The following is a 22,998-nucleotide window of genomic DNA, read 5'->3' as shown; positions in this document are numbered from 1 at the left end:
AAAGTGTACAATTCAGTGGGTTTTAGTATACTCACAAGGTTGTGCAACCATCACCACTATATAATTCTGGAACATTTCCATCACCCCCAAAAGGAACCCTGTACCCATCAGCCCAATGAGAAGAGTTAATTCTTGACCTAAGGTGATCCTTAAGAAACAATTTCTAGGTAATCACTGGCGCTACAGTTTCTGGTACCCAGTTTCTTCAAGTAGGTCATAATTTCCTAAGCAGCCAACATTAGAGTTAAGTCCCTACTGTCCCAAAGTTCCTGCCCAATTTGTGGAAATGGAGAACAGGGACAGACTTTTCTGCCTGGCTCTTTGGGACCCTTACTTCCTTGTTAACAACTCTCCTACATCCTCAACAGCTTTGCAGGATGCTTTCTCCAACTTCTAGCTTTCACTAAAACTGAGCCCGCTCCCCCCACTCCCAGGAAAGCTCATACACAGAGACTGCTGACTCACCCAAACTCCTCCCCACCACAAGGAGAGGGTGTTGGCTGCTGGTGGTTCCAAGTTATTCTTGTACTATCATCCCCTCTGAAGGACACCGACATATATCCCTACAAATCAGTGTTATCCAGTCTCCTCCTGGTCGCTCCTCATTCACTGAAGTCCTTGGCAGCTGGCTTATACTTCTCCTCTGAGCCACATCTAGAATCCTATCTCTTAAACTTCTACTTCAAACATCTCACTCTTTGGTCACAATTTTCCATCCTTCCAGCTTTCTCTTGGTTCCACCGTCACCTATCCTTGCTTCTGATTTTCTCCATTTACCCAGTGGGCTGTTCCATTCCAACTAATCTGGGCCAATAGTAGATCATCCAAACTGTGCTTTTGCCAGCATCCCTAATAATTTCCTTGCACCCTGCTCCTTAGGGTGAAAAGCTTGAGCTTTGCAGTCAGAGAGACTGGGGTTCCTGGCTCTGCTCTACTCCTTATGAGCAGTGAGACCATTCATTCAAGACATATTTATTAAGCACCTAGTATGTGTCAGGCACTGTGGTAAGTGCTGGGGACACAATGTTGAGAAAAACAGATACCTTCCTGCCTTCAGAGTGTAGTAGCCAAGACAGACAATTTAGCAAGTACTACAATCGAGAGTGAAAAATCGAGTGAGAAATACTCTAAGAAGGACAGTACAGGTAGCGCTAGAGACATATGACAGGTGCACTCAATCGAGTTTTCCAGGGTGGGGGTGGGGTGGGGGGCAACGACATAAACTGAGATTGGATGGGTGCGCAGCTTCCTTAGCTGCCTTTGATTTGTCCTGGGTAAGATCCCTCTTCAATCCAACCCCTGTACTCAACCCTCAAACTGATAAACGCTCAGATAACCACCTGGTGTCCTAGTTTATTGCAAAGACAAGTAAAGCCATCAGATGTGATCTTCCTCAGCTTCCCGTACGGATTCCCACCTCCCAACGCCCAAATAAAAACTTTACTTCCTTTCTTCCAGCTTCTGGGATGAGGTGGCCTTTCTGTTCTGTTTCTATGCCTCACCCCCATCCCTTTCTTTCTCTCCCAGAACATTCCCCTATTAGTCACCTGCTCATTCCCCCATCTCTCTCCTGACATCTTACCCCTCAGCCCATTGACATGTTTAAGTCTGTCCCATCCCAAATGTCCCACCTTTGATTCTATGTCCTCCTCAAGCTGTTGTCCACTGTCATCTCCGTTTTGTCATTTAAACTTTCTGAAAGAGAAGTTTATCCTCTTTTCTAACTTAACAATGATACCTGAACACCTAAATGTAATGGATCTTTTTGTGTGCGTGCGGTACGCGGGCCTCTCACCGCTGTGGCCTCTCCCGTTGCGGAGCACGGGCTCTGGGCGCGCAGGCTCAGCGGCCATGGCTCACGGACCCGGCCGCTCCGCGGCGTGTGGGATCTTCCCGGTCCGGGGCGCGAACCCGCGTCCCCTGCATCGGCAGGCGGACTCTCAACCACTGCGCCACCAGGGAAGCCCATACCGGGTCATTTTATGATTCTTTTTTTTCTAAGCAGATTCTTTTGCTGTGGTAATACTATGGATCACATCCTGCTTCTTGAAACTCCAACCTTGGCCCCTGCCCTGGGTTCTCCTCATCCTATGCTTTTAGGACTTCTTTCCTAGTCTCCTTTTTGGACACTTTTTCTTAAGCCTGTTTCCTGAAATTTGGGTTCCTCAGGGTTCTACCTTTGCCTCACTCCTTTTCTGACTACCTCAGTTCTCCACGGGAGGCCTCACCTACTCTCATGGTTTCAAATCCTACTCACATGTGGATGATTCACAAATCTGTATCTGGGCCCAGAACCCTCCTCTGAACGTTACGGTCATGCATCCAACTGCCCTCAGGACATGTCCACACAGATATCCCATTTCATACTTAACAGTCCAAAATGAAATTTTATGTCCCCCTTAAGCTAGGTCTTTCTCTTGCAGTGTCTCTCTCAGCTGGGGATGTACCACCATCTACCACACAAGCTGGACATCAGAGAGGCATCTTTGACTCCCCCTCACCCTCATGTTCTGCCTCCAATCAGTTGCCACCACGCCCTACCAAGTTCGCCTTTACGCCGTCAGTCGGCTCCCTGCTCTTCACCACCTTCCTGTTAGGAAGCTATACAATGATGTAATTAAAGAGCTTGGGCTCTGGAATCAGAACTCTCCATTCAGAGAGATCTGGGCTCAAATTCTGTCTCCACCACTTATTAACGATGTGATCTTGAGCCGTTACTTAACCTCTTTTTCATCTCAATTTCTTTCTCTATAAAATGAAAATAATAATAGTACCTACTTCATAAGATCACTGTGAGGGTAAAATGATGTAATACACGTAAAGCACTTAAAAAAACTACGCTTACTTCGTCTTCATCATCACCACCACCGCCACCAGCACCACCACCACCACTGCTGCCCTAATTTGGGCTCCCATCATCTCTCACCTGGATTATTATAATCGTCTTCAAAATGGTTTATCTCTAATCTTGTTCCCCTGAAGACCACCTTCCTCACAGCCAACCCGAGTGATTACTTAAAATTCAATCCAACTGTTCTATATCCTTGTTTAAAACTCAACAGCTCCTCAGTGCCAATGGGATAAAACTCAAGCTCTTTCACATGACGGGGCTCTCGACGATCAGACCCTACACAACTTCTCTATTTCATCTCCTGCCACTCCTTAACTTTCTGCTCTACCGGTACCTAGCTGCTTGTGTTCCCCTGCACCAAATGTGCTTTTTCATACCCTTGTGCTTTTGCTTATGCTATTCTTTTTTCCTTGAACGCTTTTCACTTTTCTCCAATCTGGTGAATGCCTCTTCATTCCATAGGATTTCTCTTTCTGTAAGACTGCCTTCTCCAGCAAGCCTTTCCTGAAACCACCATTATACTGGGCACACTTCCCAATAATTCCCACTGTATACTGAGTTTCTTTCTTACTTCAAATCTGTGTTATGATTATCTGTTCATGTTTCTGCCTAATACTGTTAGCCCCTGGAGGGCAGGGCCTGTGTGCTATTTACCCGTAGGTGATACTTAATACATGAGGTCTTCTTACCAGCTTATCCACAAACCCATATCCACCTTCTCTGCCGAACACCCCCTTATAGGAGAAGGGGGCCCATCCCTATCAAAGGTCAATGCCTCCACTTGTGCTCTGGCTCCCATCTACTCTGGGCTTTGCTCCTTCTGATAATCCTTCCCTCTCCACTGGAACGTTGCCATTAGTTTACAAACACACTCTAGACCTCCCTCTTGTTAACAAAAACAAATCATAACAAAACAAAACCAAACCAAACCCTCCCTGGACCCTAAATGCCCTCCAGTAACTGCCCCCAGTATTCAGGCACTCAACTTTGTAAAGTCTAACAATATTTTCCATGCTGATGTCATGCCTGACTTATTTTACTATCCTGAAGAATATACATTTGTCAATGTCTTGCCATCAATAATCCCCAAAGAAATGTTAGTGTGGAAAAACAGGAAGAAGGAAAGGCAGAGGAGCAAATCAGAAAAAGGAACAGCTTCACAGTCACGGTCCCCAATGATTTGACCTTCCCCGGGCAAGTTTAGCTAGCCTGCTACTCTAGGCTTGAGACTAGTGCTTTCCCCAGGAAGACGCACTAGTCAGTGTAGACTGGCAACATTAAACCTAAAATGACTTGATCTTGCTTTGATGAACTACAATGGCAGGACAGACGTAAATGGTAGTGGGAATACAAGTGACCGTGTTCGCCGCCCACATGGGCAGATAGGTGGAGCCTGACAAAGGAAGCAGCCTACTAGCTCACCTTCTTCCCAGTGAGGACGGCCACACCACCATTCTCAACGTGAGGCAGCTCCTGAGCAGAGACATAGAAAGAAGGTGGCTGGAAATATATGCTGTGTGGAGAAAAGGGAAAAAATGTTATAAGTACCTGGAACTGCTATCAACTTCCCCCAGAGCTTTAGTAAAATTGCTTCCACCATGGAAAACTTTTAGGAACATTTTCTAAAGTAAGTCTCCAAGGTCACTAAATCTTGGTCGCGACTTACTTATACAGAGGTGTTTTACACTAGTGAGTCTCAACTGGGAGCAGTTTTGCCTACCAAGGACATTTGACAATGTCTGGATACATTTTTGGCTATAATAGCTTTGGGGGAGGATGCTTTTAGTATCTAGTGGGTAGAGGCCAGGGATGCTGTTAAACATCCTACGATGCACAGACAAGGCCCCCCAAACAAAGAATTATCCAACCCTAAAGGTCAATAGTGCCGAGGCTGAGAAACCCTGCTCTGGATTTAGGTTCCTTTCAAAGTTAGAACACGAGGAGTGTCCAAGGAGTTGGTATGCACATCCACCCAAACAAGCTGTCCAGAATGGCACTGGTCAATGGACAACTAGGTCTAGCTCCTGAGATGATTTTGCCTCAAACAGTAGACAGTAACCATGAAATATTAATTAAGGGACGGATAACATAACTGGAAGTATGCATCCTGCCTGAGAATAGGACATGATAATTCGAGTGAGGGAGGCAGGTAGATTTATAAAATTTAGTCCAGTGTCAAAGGGATCCACTAATGAGAAAAAAAAATTGACACCCGAAGAACATGGTACTGGACTCAGGAGATCCAAGGAGTCTTTTAAAAGGAAAGGGCTTCTTGACTTGTATTTCCAAGTCTCTCATGCAGACATTTTAATAGACGTTCTTCCTCACAGTGTTCCCACTATACACCCCCAATTCTGAGTGCCTCCTAGGGCACCCAAGGGAGTGCCACCGAACAGTTTCTTTTTTTGCTTTTTTTGCTTTTATGGGACATGCCTAGGCAGGAGCAAAGAAGTGACAACACAGGCTGAGCTGCTCTTCACTAGAGAAGTCTAACTCAAAGGTCCTGGAAACAGGAGCATTAGTGCTTCAGAGGCCAACATTACATCTTTAGCTGTTGGTAGATCTGGTTAACAGAATCCAGGACTCTTGCCACTACAGCCTGTTGTTGCCTCTAAGCTATACCAAGTGTGTACCACAGCAGACCCCAGCGTGCAGCCAAGTCATCTGTCCTACTCATTACATGTGGTTCATGCAAAATCCTGACCTACTCTTTGTGCTTAGCTGAAGTTGCTGGTTGGACTCATTTTACATAAGTGAACAGACCTCCTCTCTTTCCCATTCCATTGTTTGAATCGCAGTGTCTTTGTGACATTTGGATCATCTGAAAACCACAGTTCTTTTGAAAGAGGAGGTCTCATGTATGGCAGCTCGGGATCTTCAGATACGATTAGTACCTTTAGACACAAAACAATGATACTTATCAGAGCCAAGTCACTTAAGAGGCAAATAAAGTGTTCACATTGGCTAAGTGCTTGCAGACCGCGCCCTCCATGCCAAGCAAGACGGTATGTGCCTTACCCTGGCTCCAGGATCCCGAGCCCGGATGGATCTGGCTGCAGCAAAGGCAGCAGTGCCTCCACCGATGAGCAGGAATGGAATGTGACTTGGTACCCTGACTTCAGGAACTGGCTCTCCTTCTGGAGCTGTAAGCAAAAGATCAGACAGGGTAAATTTTTTTTAAGTCGCAGACAACTCCTTGCCACCATTTAAAAAAACAAACAACCAACCAAAAAAACCACCTTGCACTTGACTCAATCCTTTACATAAAAAGCTAGCAAAACACTGCAGCTACATTAATCTTATCAAATTTCATTGCATTCTGATAGTATAGGAGAAGGAAGCATCCCTTTCATAAGTGAAAAATACCCCAAAAAAGAGGTGAATAATTTGGCCAATGTCATTCACTCAGTAAGTCTCTCAGAACTAGAACCTAGCTTAGTGTTTAGCTATTTCTAAAATATATTAGAAAGCTTCTGCCCTTCCCATTAATTTCTTAATGACCAACAGGAACATATCAAGTTCAGTTTCACCTTTTGTTAGCAATAAAGGGGGAAAACCCAGCAGATCAATTGTGGATTATTAAACAATGTTCAAAACTAAGGAGGTGGTATGAAGGAAAGCAATGGAAATTGCCTACCCAGAGTCGTGGGGCTTATTAAAGGATTAAAACATCCCTCTCTGAAAAATCAAGCCAGATGTGTGGGATGGAAGTGATGGCTAGAGCTATATGCTTTAGGGAAACAAATATATCTTTAACAAATTGAAACTCCAAAGACTCAAAAGGGGAACAAAACAGACCAAAAGAAATGTCCTCATGGTAAAAAAAAAAAAGGTCTTCACCTTTTTTCCAATAATTTTCCTTGCCAAGCTTGCATTTTTTATTTAAAGCTTGCCCTTAAGAGTCTAACATAAAGAAAAACAACCAATCATAATTACCACTAATTTTATTCTCAAACCCAAATTACAGTCAAACACTGTAACAAATTGCTCCCCAGTCTGGGGTAATACCATAGTTTCTGGAAGTTTACAGTCTCACAGCATCATCGTGTCTCAACAGTATACCCACAAAGCATAGCACCCAAATAGTTTATAACTTTCCCTTTATATACTGAGTCTCAAATCATACTCACCAGATGATGTGGCCCTTTTCTGTTTCTCTTCTGGTGTCAGCCCTAACCCTGAAATTCTTTCATTGTATCTTTTTTGGTCATCTTTTATTGTCTTGTAGGCCTGAAGACCCAAACATGGAGAAAATTTATTTCATCATACAGCTAGCTAGCTCATACCATAAGTAACATTCATTATCTTTCAATTAAATGAGAAGCTTTTGTCTACATGAGGTAAGTTCTTCTATGTTAGAATCACTAAGGCAAAAATTATTTTCTTAAGAAATAAAAAATACCGAGTGTGTACACACTTGGTGTGGAAAGAATACAGATAAGCAGATGGAAATGTTGCAGTTTCAGATTTCCTTAGGCTCTATGTGAAGAATTTTCCTCATATTTAATTCTGAAGGTACAGCTAAAGAAAAAAGAAAAACATTTTATACTGGAAGAATAAAGTGCTAGGAAGAGCTGAACTTTATAAAAGGGGTTTTGGACTATGCTGGATACTACCTGTGAAACCAACCTATGTGGTCCTGAGTAGGAAGCTGGGACATAGGTTTTCTTGGTAGATGTCCCAAGTTTCGCTAAGTGCTTAGATAATGCCCTGAAGCATGTCCGCCAGTATGCCTGGTCTTACAGAGTAACCCATCTTTCCCTCAATGGCCCATCCTTTTATGACACTCAGATACTTAATGGGCAAACATCTCGCTTAAACACCTACTGTATTTCAAATATATTATCTTCTCTATCCTTTCAAATTGAAGAAGGGTACCTTAGCACTGACTAGGTTTTTTTAAAATACAGCATCAGAATTTATTGAAGATTTTTAAAAAAGCAGTAGGCAAGAATGACTTGTTTTAATTACAACACTTTTGCTCTTTTGTAACCCACAGGGTCAATAAGATAGGAATTTAAGTGACCATATGTCAATTGAAATCCCAGATTGTTAATTAATTGGAGGAGAAAGTAAGTAAATAAGAGGAAGTATCATAAAACATGTTATAAGAATACTTCTATGAGCCCCTTACAAAGCAGCCCACTAGGCAATGTGCTGCAATAAGGAACCTGGACTCTCAGACCTGGACTTGACATTTATGAGCCTGGAAACATCTAACAAACATATGATATGAATGGATTAGAAAAGTAAGTACTGTATGTTAAAAGATAATGGTTATTCCTTGAATTTACCACTAAATTCATCAAATTCATAAATTGAATTCAACTAACATTAATTTCAGGAAGAACGTTTTTTTTTAATCTTGGCATCAGATATCATACACAAGTCCAGCATTTACTCATTCCTTAAAAAAATATTTATTTTAAGAAAGGGACGTTTACCTAAAAAGACGGCTTAAGCTGGTCAGTGTGAGTGAACAGAGAAATAAACTGGGGTCATGTTCACATTGAGGGATATCCAAAAATAGCCTAGGGCCTCTCATACCTCCTAATGGCTTCACACACGAGGGGAAGAGCAGACCAAGAAATATCTGAGGTTTAGTGGGGAAAGGACAAGAAGGAGGTTTGTCACATATTTATATACATATATATTTATATATTTAGCTTTTAAGTAAATGTTCCAATATAAAAATAAGTTTACAGACATACTAAATAAAAATTTACCCTTTTCCCCCGAGTGTTTCTGTCTCCCCAGTTTGCACAGATTTTCAGTTAGTGACACGAATACATGTCAGGTTAAGAAAAACTACAAACTTATGAAATATGTTAGCAGACAACCTCCCTAAACAGATGAATGTAACGCCATATATTCATCTTAAAGGAATATGAAATGCAACAGTTCATTTGCTGAGTCAGGCAATGTGGTCCTATCAGTTGAACAATGGCAAAGGGCCCAAATACTAAATCTCATTAAATATTCTGGCTGACAAATCTAAGCCACCTCATTATTTTAAATGTAATATAAAACTATACAAAATAGTTTGGTAGACAAAAGCTTATCATTTAACCTGAAATCACTATAATATAGCAGCTTTATTATCACCAGTGTTGGATAAACCCAGAGGGCAATGAGGCATTTAACTGAATGGCTTGAGAGGAACTTGTGCTTCACAGACATTTCTAGGCAGGAGAAAGCAACAGTGAGTGGTCCTGTCTTATGGCCTGGCATTAAGAGATTCGCCTGGCCAGCTCTGTGGAGGCCATCCAACTCTGGCACAGCAACATAAACCAGAGGTTTAATAGGTTTCAACTGTTACAAACATATCAGATGCAAACAATTTAAATCTATTTCTGAATGAATGGGGTGGAACTGATGGGAAAAGTTGAGAGAGCTATAAAATGGAAAAGTTAAGCTTTAGAGGGTAGTATCTGAATTATGAAAGAGAGGCATTTAAGAAAGCAATGCACACGAATGCATTAGCTTGTACCACTGCAGCCACCAGTTTGACCAAATTGCAGATTACAAAAGGGACACTGCCAACTGAATTTACTTGAAGTAGAGGCTGGGAGTGAGCGGGAAGAACACTGCAATTTCTATGGCTTTTTGGACCTCCTCCGAAGCATTCAATAAAATGCCTTTTCACAATAAAAGTAGGGTTAATTTACTGTTTCCCACGAAACACAAAAATTACATTTTACCTAAAATGATTCAAAATGGATGGTGTTCAAGTTACCTTTACTTGTATTCAATGTTTACTCTTTTAGACTGTCTTGTTAGGTATGCAGCACTAAAGCACAATATAATTTAGCATCATAAAAAAAGAATTATGAAATTGGCAAAAGTTTCAAAGAAAGGGTTGATGATGAGGATTTATAATAATCATTAAATGTATGGCTTTAGATATATCTGGTAAGACTTCCACAGTCTGCAGAATGAGACTGGAGGACTCCCTGGTGACTGACAATGTCCCTTTAATCGATACCTAGAAAGCACATGCTGTGAATATTTCATCGTATTCTAATGGATCAAGTTTTCATTAGTGCCATGGTCTCACCCACCCTACCCCCAAATATATTTTACTGTAAGTATCTTACATAATAAACTCCTGCCCCAGTGACTGTTGCTCCTACAATTAAGAAGTATACTAGGCTGCTGCCATCTTTCCCAGAAGCACCTGTAGACGCTAGTGATCTAGAAGGGGATCCTAGGTGATGACACTGCACAACTGTAGGTAAAGATAAGGCCAAGAAAGAAACAAAAGGAAATAGAAAAAGCACTAAGTATTAATGAAGAAACATTCAACACAAAGGCAGGGAAGCATTTTTGGTTACCCTGTGCTAAAAAAGAAAAAAATGCTGCTCCAGGAATGGAGGAGAATGTATATTTCCTCAAAGTCTGTTATCAGACAGAGCTCACCTATTTCCTAACTCTGATTTGACCCACAACTGGCAAGAGCTGTCTACTTTTCTTGTGCACTTGGGAGTTAGGTCAGGGAATGATAATCTAAGTAACTTCAAATAATTTTCATGTCCCCCCGCCTTTTTTTTTAACCTAGATCAAGTAACAAAGACAAGTTCACCATCTTACCAGGGTAGAAAGAACTAAAACTGTAATGTCATCCAACCATTTGCTCTCAATAAGTAAAACAAACAGCTTCCTTCAATCAAGGGTGTTACTAGGTGTTATCTAAGTTGGTTCACTCAGCCTTACATGATCCAACTTTAGACTGATCTGCTTAGTCACAGTAAACCCTGCCAAGTTAAAGAAAAATGCCCACAGAATAACTCCTCTGTGACCAGCTAAGCTGATCAGAGTTCATTTAAGGAGATATCATGGTGGTACTACTACACAGCAGTTAAAACCATATTTCTCACCTCACACAAACTCCATCCTAAAACTGGAGATACTAGGCCTACTTCTATAATTTAGTATTTGGGTGAGATTCAGGGATAGTTTTCCTTTCAGGAAGGCCAGACTGAAGGTTGTTGTTTTTAAATGTTTATTATCCCAAACTAAGGAAAAATAAAATATTTGACAAATGGGTCAAAATCAAATATTGTGCTAAGGAGCTGCAATGCATTTTGACCATATTCACAGGTTAGTGTGTCACATCCAAGAGAAAAGGTACAATTTTGTGTATTAGTCAAATCTAAGAAAATGCAGAGGCTTTCAAGTAAAAAGACAAGTGAAAAAAGCAAAGATAATCAACGTGAGATTAAATTTCAGTCATTCCCAAATTGGCTCTCAAAGGATATTAGACAGTAGGCACTTTAAAGAAGGCTTTTTGGAAATTTTTCCAAAAGGAGAATTAGTTGTAAAAGTCTTAAAGCAGAGTAGTACTGAGTCTATTAATGGGAGCTGTTTGGCAGCTTCTTTACACAAGCTGCTTTTCTACTTACATATGCACCAGCTCCTATTGTTGATAAGCCCACAATAAGGACTAATACAGAATTATCGATTTTGCCCCCTGATGCACCAGAGCTAGTCATTTGTCTTGTCATCTGGAGTTCTAGAGGAACATGCCATCGCTGGAACAAGTTGCCTAAGGAACACAATTTATTAAGACACACACACATACAAAAATAAAATAGTTAATACATGTTTATGACTAAACATCAATGCACTGTACAAGTAAAGACTTAACTGCCCATCGGGCTGTGTGATATTCACTGTCAAATGACCAAGGGAAAAAAATCTTCAAAACTGTACACACAAATACAACAGATATCAGAATGCACACTCTTAAGCTGTTGGAGTTTTAACAGTACAATTTAATGTTGTCCAGGGAGGAATTTATAGCTTCCAGAAAAGGTAATGAAAAACACACGGGCAGTTCATCAAATACCTCTCTCTTCACATCTTCACCGTCAAGGAAGTACACATGGAGAGATGACTGAATAGATAGATATAACAAGTTAACTACAGGCTACCTGGGACACGCTAACAACTACTTAAGGAGTAGTCTAAACGGCTGGCTCAAACTTTGCACAAAATAATAAACTCCCTGCAACACAATCTAACCAGAATACAGTTTAGTCTTGTGTGAAAGGTAATGCGTCCTGGAAGACAGAAATGGTAAAGCTTAGAAGAAAACCAGAAAAAAAAAATTTAGGTGAATTTATCTCCCCCAAAGAACTGAAGAATTTTGGCCTATGAAATATTTTTTGACAATGACAAAATTTAAAATATCTACCAACTATCAATACTTGGCTCTCAGTCCTCCAAAATAATACAAAGATTAAGTTGATGTAAAAACTCGGTACAGCTATGTCAGAATCTGAGGATCATAACAACGCTCACACATGGAAATGTAAGTTTCATAGACTTCTTTCTCCAGGAGCATGCTGGCATTTTCAGATGAAGGAAGAAGGTCTCAGCACCTTCTCTGCTTGTGATATTCCTCGTGTTGACTATTGACCTAGAACAGGGGTTTGCAAAACTTTTTCTGTAAAGAACCAGATAGAAAATATTTTCAGGTTTGCGGGCCACATGGTGTCTGCTGCAACTACTCAATTCTGCTGATGTTGCACAAAAGCCATAACATATAAATGAATGGGCGTGACTGTGTCCCAATAAAACTTTCTTAATGGACACTGAAATGGGAATTTTAAATAATTTTCAAAAAATAGTCTATTAACAATTTTTTTCAGCCATCTAGAAAACAATTTTAGCTCAAGGGGCATACAAAAGGGTTTGTGGGTTTGGCCTGTGGGCTGTAGTTTGCCAATCCTGATCTAGAACAGTGGTTCTAAAACTTGAGTGTGCATCAGAATCCCCTGGAGGGTTTGTTAAAACATGGATGGCCAGACCTACCCACCAGAGTTTCTGAGTTGGAGGATCTGGGATAGGGCTCAAGAATGTGCATTTCTAACAAGTTCCCAGGTGATGCTGATGTTGACAGTCTACACTTTGAGAATCACTGGTCTAGAGGCAAGTAGATATGTGCTGGTCTGACCAAGCTTTAAAAGACAAACAGAATGGCGCTGGTAGCTATTCCATATGTACTTGCAGAGATGTGAAATAGGGAGCTTTCCCCCTTGCTTTCACAATTACAGGGCTCACAGGGGTAAAAACACGTCCAAAACGGGGCTGCGGTCTCTTACCTGAAATCCTTGGGAACATGTGCATTCCAGAACTTGGAACTGTTAGGTTCTAAGCATATAATGCATACACCATACAGTAACACCCAACACAGTAAGGGGCAGCAACCCGGTCACACACATTAATGTTTCTATGACCAAGCACACCGAGTGGAACAAACAAGACTCTAAGTAGCTTCTCTCCAGTTCAGGTCAGGTTTTACTGACAAATGAGTTATAAAAACTTGATTTTTAGTCCTATTTTGATTTCTAGATTATACGTAAGAGACTATGGACCTATATTCTTAGAACTGGAAATGTATTTTTCTCTACTATTTTTATTTCTTACCTGTTTTAGAATCCTTCATAACCACATGAAACAAAACGGCTTATATTTGGAAATAACAACAAATCACTAAAATAACAACATGTGCAAGAGTGGAGAAGGTTATCTCGATCTGAGCAAGCTCTTGATTTTCAGAAGTCCATAAAAACGATGAAGCATCAGAAATAGAAACTGACAATTCTCAGAGCTTAGAAAATGAGACTGGGTAGAAAAAGTTCCACATGGCTTAGTACAAAGAATTTAGTTTTGTCCCTTACCTTCACTCCAAGTTTTTTTTACTGAAAATAAATCCTTTTAAAATTCTGTTTATCCCTCTAGAAGATCCTAAATACAGAAATAATAATAACTTTGCTTTAATATAATAATTTAATATAATATTCTGATTTTGCTTGCTTTTCACAAACATAAAACTAAAGGTGTAGATTTGGCTAAGTTCAGCAGTTCTTGCCTCAATTTGCACACAAAAAAGACATTTAAAAGTAAATTGGTTTTCTCAGGGTACATGCCCAGTAGTGGGATTGGTGGGTCGTATGGTAGTTCTATTTGTAGTTTTTTAAGGAACCTCCATACTGTTCTCCATAGTGGCTTTATCAATTCACATTGCCACCAACAGTGCAAGAGGGTTCCCTTTTCTCCACACCTTCTCCAGCATTGATTGTTTGTAGATTTTTGGATAATGGCCATTCTGACCGTCCTACCGAGTTGTAGTTTTGACTTGCATTTCTCTAAAAAAAAAAAAAAAAAAAAGGTTCTAAAGAACCTAGGGGCAGGACAGGAATAAAGACGCAGACCTAGAGAATGAACTTGAGGACACGGGGAAGGGGAAGCTGGGACGGAGTGAGAGAGTGGCATGGACATATATACACTATCAAGTGTAAAATAGATAGCTAGTGGGAAGCAGCCGCATAGCACAGGGAGATCAGCTTGGTGCTTTTTGACCACCTAGCAGGGTGGGATACGGAGGGTGGGAGAAGATGCAAGAGGGAGGGGATATGGGGATATATGTATATGTATAGCTGATTCACTTTGGTATACGGCAGAAACTAACACACCAATGTAAAGCAATTATACTCCAATAAAGATATATTTTAAAAAAGTAAATTGATTTTTTACAAAGTAAATGGGTTTACATTTAAACTATTGCTTGAAAAGAAATATAATACTGTCATTAACAAACTAACTTTTTACATACCTAGTGACTTTAATTTTGTAAAAGGTGATAATATTGTATGGATGTTCATATTTTCCCTCCAATTTTCTTTTACCTATAAAATTATTCCCACACCTTTCCCCCCATAGCCTCAAAGTTTTAGGAGATTTTACATTATGACTGAAACATGCCTTTTCACTTGTCTTATTAATGTGGGAAAGCCACCTTACTCCTTGACTTCTCATTGCCCCAATCTACTTGTTTTAGATTTTCTGCAGTCGGACCACATGTACAGAGGTAGAGCTTCCTTCCTCACTTAGGATTCAATTCCTTTTTTAAAAAATTTGATCATTTATACATAATAATATGATTTCCATTTTAGTGATAATTAGAACCTCTACTGTGTCATATAATTATCATTTCTTTTTAGTGGTTGGAGTAATTAAGATCTAGTCTCTTAGCAAGTCTGATAATATAATACAACATTATTGTCTATATTCATTATATCGTGCAAAGATTCAATTCCTATAGGTGTTTGCTCAACAAATATTTCTTGAATTACTGAATAAAATAAGGAAATAGAAATTCTTCCCAGTTCTACTGATAAGGACTGAACATTTTGAAGAATTCTTTGCAAAGAAGTTTTGGCCATATCCCATTGTACACGCTGCATAATAATAAATTAGTAACTTCAAATACCACAGGCTAGCATTAGAATAGTACCTAAGTTAGCAAATTCATTTTTGTAGATTTCATAATCTCCTGTTTTTCCATACCCTCAGAAGGCCTCTTCCAGAAATACATCTGCACAATTGAGGCACCTGGGAATCTCAAGTGGTTAAGAGGTCTATATGCTCTTGAATCTTGTTTTCTGAATGTCAAACTTATTTTTCTGACATGGATAAAACACAGGATAGGACAAGCCTAGATGATCTGTCCTTTGTAGTTAGATGCCTCTTGTGTGAAACACTCTGAAGGCACCAGAAGAAAAATGATTTAGATGAAAGAAAAAAAAATCTAACTCTATTCTGCAAAGTTAAGGCCTTCACAGTACTAGGGTTCAGTCACTGAGAATTCACCACGTACCAGAGACTGTACAAAATGCTGAGGACACAAAAATAAATATGACATAACTCCTGTCTCAGATAGTGTATAGTTTAGGAGGGGAGAGTGGCTGCTACTATTCTGAATATCAGAAAATGAACTTGACACAAATCACAAGAGACTCAAGGCTGCTCAGTTTGTTTTTTAATCCTTAGGTCAGAGGAATGGAAGGGAAAGAGTCATTATTCATCAGAACAGTAGTTTCCAAACTTGCCTGATCATATGAATTACAACAAGGGGCCTGTTAAATATAAATATAAATTCCCAAGGCTCTCTCCTAGAGATTCTCATTCAGTACTTTTAGCGTTGGCCCTCCACTCAATTTATATGACCAGGCAAGTTTTGGAAACATAAAACTTACAAAATGCAACAACTCCCTTAAAATATTAGAAAATGTCTAGAAAATACAACATATTAATTGGTTGCCGAAAATGCTGACTTGCTAAAATTTTCTTCTGGAAAGTTTTGCCTCAGCAGAAAGAGTGGGTAAAGGCTCATCTTCTAGGCTTCAAAGAAAGTGTCATTTGGCAGTGTCCAGGAAGCCTGGATCCTTGCCCACAAGATGTCCAGTTTCCTTTTTAAAGAGGTGAGATGGATTCTGAACACAGAAAAATGTTCAAACATTTGACCCTCACCTCAGGGGTCGGTGATCAGTCTGATCACATCGGTGGCACAATGTTTGATAACCAAATAAAATACTACAGAACGGAAAATATCTGCTACCTAACCAATCTGCTCAGTGCTGAATGCAGATATAACGTGGTGACTATTAATTACCTTTAATCATTTCTGGAAAGAGGCAGAGCATCCAAATAAAGTAAGTAAACAAATAGTAGCAATTATGGTTTTAAGGTAAAAGGCAACCTATAATGGAAATGAACCTAACAATGGAGACAGATGTGGATGAGATGTTTCGAGAGAGGTTTGAAGTTTGCTATAATCCTGGCAAAGAACTAGTGGGGAGGAAGGGAAAAAAGGAGGGGGAATGGCATATCAACAAACAATGCCTCTTCCTGATCTATGCAAAAACATATGGTAAATGCTGCTATGTGCAAAAGAAACCAGATTAAAAGCAATCAGTAATCAAGCCAGAAAACAAGGTTGATTCCTTAAATGCAGAAGCATTTCTTTTTGAAATTGTAACCACCCCCACCCACCGCTGAAGGTAATGATGTTATACTCTGGTGCTTGGCCAAAGGACAAAGAGTGAGTGTATACAAAGAAATGATGGATATGTCGAGAAGTCAGAATATATTCTACAGCAGACTGCCTTAAAATAAAGTCATGCAATGGAAAAGAACATTTTCAGTGAGTATTTTTCAGTAGTTCTAATATGACCAACCACCTCACATGTCTCATAAATCAATTTACCTTTGCAAATCCATACTTAATTGATGAGAACTTTTGGTTAGACTTCAGAATGCTGGCAAAAGTTGTGAGTTTTAAGCAAAATAAGTACACAAAGTTTGAAAGGCCAGTGTGGATGAAAATCTTCAGCTTACCTAAATTTCTGTCCAGCTTACTTAGAGCATCCTCATTTCAATGCACAAAACCCATACAGATGACATCATAGACAGGATGTTAGTTTTAAAAATCTAATCTGGTTTTTAAGTTCCCAAAGCAACATGTCTTAGAACACACCTCAGGTACACCCATCAGGAAACATTTTCTTGAGGCATAGCAACTGGAAAAACTATTCAAATGAACATTTCCGAAGACTCTCACAATCTAAGGGAAATATTTTCCACATTTTTTAAAGCACCCAGAAGGCAGTTTCACATTGAAAAGGCCTCAAGGCAGTTCCAACACAGACATAGCAAATGTGAATATATCCTCGGGTGGCCATTCAAAGATGATTGATTAAAAAAATAAAACAAGAACAACAAAACAGCACCTCCTACAGGTGGATAATTCTTTACCCCCCTGAAATTGTGCAGGTTGGAAATCAGCAGGCTCAAGACATGCTTAGATACATTCAAGGAATCTGATGCCCAATGGGCTAAGGGGGAACCGGATTCATCCTTAACCTTTTGAGGTCAAACTTTAGGAAGCAGTGTGGAGTTGAGGCAAGAGGATTAGGGACCTAGAGACTGGCAAACTAACCTTTGCTCTGCCTGTTACTTAGGTATGTGACCTTGAGCAAGCAATTTCACCTCTCTGTGCCTCGGTTTATTATCTATAAAATGAGTGGATTGAACTTTACTACGAAATCCCTACTAGCTCTAAAATTTGCTGAAACAACTTCATGGAGGGCAAATACATTGCGTTCTGCAAACCGTTTCTTCGAAGCGTTGAGACTACCAAGAATTACACTGCCCAGGCATCTCAGACTAATTCTGGGACAACTCTTGCCGGTGGCTGGCACACGGCGGACTGACTCCTTACCTGCACTGATTGCACTGTTTCTGTTTCACAGGGCACTCAAATCTATGAATCTGATCTGGGGTTTGGAAGGTAGGCAGGTAATATGCTCATTTACAGAAGGAACTGAGGCGTAGGGCTTAAGTGTCCTGCTTAAAGTCTCTCAATCGATAAATGACAAAGTCTACTTCACCTCATTGCTCTAAAAAGGCGGACTGAGGGTGACCAGGAGGTGGCATTGGACAATACGAGACAGCCAGCTGTTCTGTTATCCCTGAACAGCAAACCCTCCCAGGAAAAGGCCTCAAGCCGACTACTGGGCTCAAATCCCTTGAAGGTCAGGCCGGCACGGCTTGCGAAACTCACAGTTTGGATCCCGCCAATTCGGAATTCACGCGACTGTGAGTGTGTTTATAGTTTTTCCCTAGGGGTGTAGGGGAAGGCCTAAGAGGCATAGGGAGCCTGTAGAACCCAGGCCCTTGGTCTTCAAGGTGGGGTTTGCCCGGGATGGGTCAGTCACCTGGGAGCCGGTTCCTCTGCCTCGGGCCTCGGACGCACACTGTCCGCACCAAGGGCGCCAGCTTCTGCTTCAAAGCACCCGCCACCAGGCCTCCACACCGGTACATTTCGGCAGCCGCTACTCTGGACCTCCTCCTCCTTTCCTTTCTTCTTAAGCACGGACCGACAGGTCAAACGCCGTGGGCCTTGGCCCGTTCCCCCGGCTCCCTTCCCACGCACTCTACGCAGGCTCCTCCTCCCAGCTCCGGGTGGGCATTGGACGGACAGCTAGGCCGGCCTTCTAGAGCAGGGGAAGGGGAAGCGCGACTGGAGGCCTACTGCGCATGCGTAACGCTCAGCTCCGCATTGCGATTGGTCCGCACGGGGAGAAGCTGTGCGCATGTGCCTAGCTGTCTGAACACTTGGAAAGACCCCAGGCAGAGTTGCTTGCAAGTTTCTGCGGGTTGATGGCAGCGCGTTCCAGTAAGCGAGCTCAAAAGCTGTCCAAGGAGGGACCGGTGGGGCCGCTTTGCCTGGCGGTTGTGGCCGGTGCTGCCGCTGTGTCGATGGCGGGAACCTGTAACGGCACCTCACAAAGCGTGGCCCCAGCGCCGCAGTTTGTTCTTCTGTTTTAGGCCCTTAATTACTAGGTACTAAGCTTTCCGGGTTCTCCGGCTGTAGTCCACTTCCAGTCTTTCCGTAGGTCCAGCCGGGGCACCTGGCTGCCCAGATTCGGAGTGGACTTCCGTCTTTTACAAATTTCTGGCGCTTTCCCACCCAGCCCCTGTTTGCAGGACAAGTAATCATTCCGCGCTGTTTCCCAAATCGCTTTTATATTGTGCAGTTCTTTGTCTTAGATGCTGTACGAGGTGCTACGGACAGTCTCCTGCTATTATGGCTTCCGTGCTTGAGAGCAGGATGCTGACAAAAAGAGTTCGTGCTTCACAGACCTTCTGTGAGAGTATTCCTAAGCAGGATTTTAAGAGTTGTGGGAGGAATAGGGTGAGGGGCTGAGTGTAAATAGGTGTTTTGACTCTACCAAATGTAAGCTAACTTGGAAATAAATTATTGGCTGTATGCAAAACATAACATATGCCTATTTCAAAGTTTTGAGTTACATGTTCATTTAACAGGTATTTATTGAGCACTTGCCACTTGGACTGTGCTATTAAAGGGGCTCTGGGGGATATGAAAAGTATAGGAAGTGGTCACTGTCTAGTTGGGGAGATGACATATACTGGTCATTTAAATAATAAATAATATCTGATGTGGTGCAAGAGCAAGAGAAAATATGGGATAGAATAGCTAAGGAAGGATTTCATGTAAGAAGTGTTACTTGAGCTGTGTCTTGAAGGATGAGTACCAAAATTCAAATAGTGGAGGAGAAGGAATGATCTTTCAGATAGTGAATACTTTGGGACCAAAGGTAATATTTTCAGTGGCTAAGCACCATTGACTTTGCATCCGGTCTGCCCCAGGTTGAATCCTGGCTCTGCCACTTGGGCAAGTCACTTAACTTGTGCCTCACTTTCCTCTCTTACCAATCTCATAGGGTTGTTATGAAGATTAAATGAGCTAATATTTGTAAAGTATCTTAGAGGAAGTCCCATGCTGCTTGGAGGTGTAAAACAAAACCCAGGGCTTCCCTGGTGGCACAGTGGTTGAGAGTCCGCCTGCCGATGCAGGGGATACGGGTTCGTGCCCAGGTCTGGGAAGATCCCACATGCCGCGGAGCAGCTGGGCCCGTGAGCCATGGCCGCTGACCCTGCGCATCCGGCACCTGTGCTCCGCAATGGGAGAGGCCACAACAGTGAGAGGCCCGCGTACCGGAAAAAAAAAAACAAACACAAAACAAACAAAAACAAAACCCAGCACGTTTTCAGGGGACAATGGTAGAGAGTACATACTAGGAAGTAAGTAAGGACAGGTGAATATGGTGGGCCCAGAGTTGAACAGGCAAAAGAGTTTGGCCCTAATATTGTAGGTGATGAAGTTATTATCTTTAGTGGAATAGGGATAGAGAATGAAATTACAAAGTTGTTTTAGGAAGTTTAACCTAGGAAGCAGTATTTATTGGGTGAAAATGATCCAGGGTTCCCTTACTCATTAAGAATAGGTTAATGTTCAGAAGTGCAGGTAGTAGTTGCCTTTTTCTTTTTTTAAACATATTTAATTTATTTATTTTTATTTTTGGCTGCATTGGGTCTTCGTTGTTGCATGCGGGCTTTCTCTAGTTGCAGCTAGCAGGGGCTACTCTGTTGCAGTGTGCGGGCTTCTCATTGTGGTGGCCTCTCGTTGCAGAGCATAGGCTCTAGGTGTGCAGGCTTCAGTAGTTGTGGCACGTGGGCTCAGTAGTTGTGGCGCACGGGCTTGGTTGCTCCGCGGCATGTGGGATCTTCCTGGACCAGGGCTCAAACCCGTGTCCCTTGCATTGGCAGGTGGATTCTTTTTTCTTTTTTTTTTGCCGTACGCGGGCCTCTCACTGCTGTGGGCTCTCCCATTGTGGAGCACAGGCTCCGGACGCGCAGGCTCAGCAGCCATGGCTCACGGGCCCAGTCGCTCCGCGGCATGTGGGATCTTCCCGGACCGGGGCACGAACCCGTGTCCCCTGCATTGGCAGGCGGACTCTCAACCACTGCGCCACCAGGGAAGCCCGGCAGGTGGATTCTTAACCACTGCTCCACCAGGGAAGTCCCAGTAGTTGCCTTTTAACCTAGGGCTGTTTGGGGGGATAAATATTGAAAATATCAATTCCACAATAAGGTAAAAAATTATTTCTACTTATTTCATATTTTAAACGTCTTGCAGACATTGAAATTTATTGCTATTTCTAAAAGCCAATAATAAACATGGATTGATTAAATACAAAGTTAATCATATCTGTTGGTGAAAGAAGCTTTGGAAAACACTATCAAAATCATGACGATCAGATACCTATGAAAACAACTGGGTGTATTTGAAAGACAGTCATTTAATGATGCACAATTAACATACAAAAAAGACATTGTACAGCACATTTATTTTTGCAATAGGTACGATGAGGTTTTCTTGTCCTCTTAATAAAAAATTATATTTTATCATTTGGGGTGGCAAAAGCAACTTACACATATTGAATAACTCCAAAAATATAAGTGAAAGTTCCCCAAAATCTCACTCCACAGAGTATTTTATTAGGGCATGGGGCCCATTTTGATATACCACATTTCCAGAAATCAGTGTTTCTACCTTACAAATATAATGTGAACTCTCAGACTCAGTGACAAGTTTTTGCTGGGAGCATATGTCTAAATAATCTTATGTGGATGTAATATTTTTTTATATCTCCCAGAAAGTTAGCATTAATTATGGCTATGAATTGGCAAAGCTTCTTTTCACTCTTTTTTTTTTGGCTGTGTTGGGTCTTCGTTGCTGCACACGGGCTTTCTCTAGTTGCGGTGAGCAGGGGCTACTCTTCATTGCCGTGCGTGGGCTTCTCATTGCGGTGGCTTCTCTTGTTGTGGAGCACGGGCTCTAGGCGGGCGGGCTTCAGTAGTTGTACCATGCGGGCTCAGTGGTTGTGGCTCGTGGGCTCTAGAGTGCAGGCTCAGTGGTTGTGGCGCACAGGTTTAGTTGCTCCGTGGCATGTGGGATCTTCCTGGCCCAGGGCTCGAACCCGTGTCCCCTGCATTGGCAGGCGGATTCTTAACCACTGCTCCACCAGGGAAGCCCTTCTTTTCACTCTTACCTACTGGATATGCCTAATTAATAGTTACCTTTTTTTAAAAAAAAATAGCTACTCTTCTGTAGATAATGATCACTAGGGCCATTAGCTTCAAATTCAGAGGAGAATGATTCGGCAAACTATTATCTAGACATCAACCAATCAAAACCAAAATAGTGTACCATGAGGATAACTATTCACAGTGGACAATGATAATTGTTATTCATCATGATGACCTTCGATTAGCCAACTAAGATTAAATCCTTCTCGAGGTTTAATATTGAATAGTGTAATCTAGGGTTTTAGAAATGGGTGACCCACATATATGCTAAAAGTTAGCTATAAATATATCTGCTAACTCAGCTTTAAAAGCTTCTTAACTAGAAGACCCTATTTTCCCAGCCATTTTGAGTAACTTGGACTTGGCTGAACAGTCACATTCCAGTTTGCTTACAGATCTATCACTGATGCACTGAATTGTTTTCCTCATAGTGGGAATGGATTTAGTCATATTTGTCTCTTCTGCAGCTCAGCCTCATACACAAATAAGATGGTAACTCACGTGTGCTGCCGGAATCCCTGACCTTGATGGCGTTAGCAAATAACTCATATGTTGGTGCTATTGGTATGTGTCAATATTACCTTAGCTTATGAAATACGTGGGAGGAGGGATAAAGTCTTAAAAGCAAACATAAACGGGCGCATTTTATTGTATGTAAATTGTACCTCAGCAGAGTTGATTTCAAACAAATTCTGAACCTGCAAATCACTTTCAGCAGAGGGAAGACTGGTCTTGACCAAGATGCGTGATGCTTATTAAGCCTTGGGAAGCTGCCCCCTAACACCGTAAGAAAGTTCTGTTCATTTATCATCTTCCAAGCATAACCTAGGCTTCTGGCAAATTAG

The 22,998-nt window shown here is 41.5% G+C and overlaps 1 protein-coding gene across 3 annotated transcripts in view; it reads right to left on the bottom strand.

Annotated features, from left to right (window-relative positions):
- AIFM1 (apoptosis inducing factor mitochondria associated 1) overlaps positions 1-18,740 on the bottom strand; it is a 28,215-nt gene extending 9,475 nt beyond the window's left edge. Inside the window, exons 1-6 of one of the 3 annotated variants that reach the window (XM_059050952.2) lie at positions 18,415-18,740; positions 11,254-11,396; positions 6,982-7,081; positions 5,870-5,994; positions 5,615-5,745; positions 4,274-4,364 (exon numbers count right to left, since the gene is read on the bottom strand). In XM_059050952.2, the coding sequence (XP_058906935.1) occupies positions 4,274-4,364; positions 5,615-5,745; positions 5,870-5,994; positions 6,982-7,081; positions 11,254-11,396; positions 18,415-18,520 (696 nt within the window). In that variant the 5' untranslated portion in view covers positions 18,521-18,740. Of the gene's footprint in view, positions 1-4,273; positions 4,365-5,614; positions 5,746-5,869; positions 5,995-6,981; positions 7,082-9,948; positions 10,080-11,253; positions 11,397-18,414 lie in introns of those variants that run through there. The other 2 variants (XM_059050953.2, XM_067023780.1) reach the window with 2 other exon arrangements.
- Positions 18,741-22,998: the final 4,258 nt, after the last annotated feature.

This window comes from Kogia breviceps, chromosome X (assembly GCF_026419965.1).
Source record: "Kogia breviceps isolate mKogBre1 chromosome X, mKogBre1 haplotype 1, whole genome shotgun sequence".
NCBI classification, from domain to species: domain Eukaryota; kingdom Metazoa; phylum Chordata; class Mammalia; order Artiodactyla; family Physeteridae; genus Kogia; species Kogia breviceps.
The sequence above is the reverse complement of the archived record's forward strand: the minus strand, read 5'-3'. Positions and strand labels throughout refer to the sequence as shown.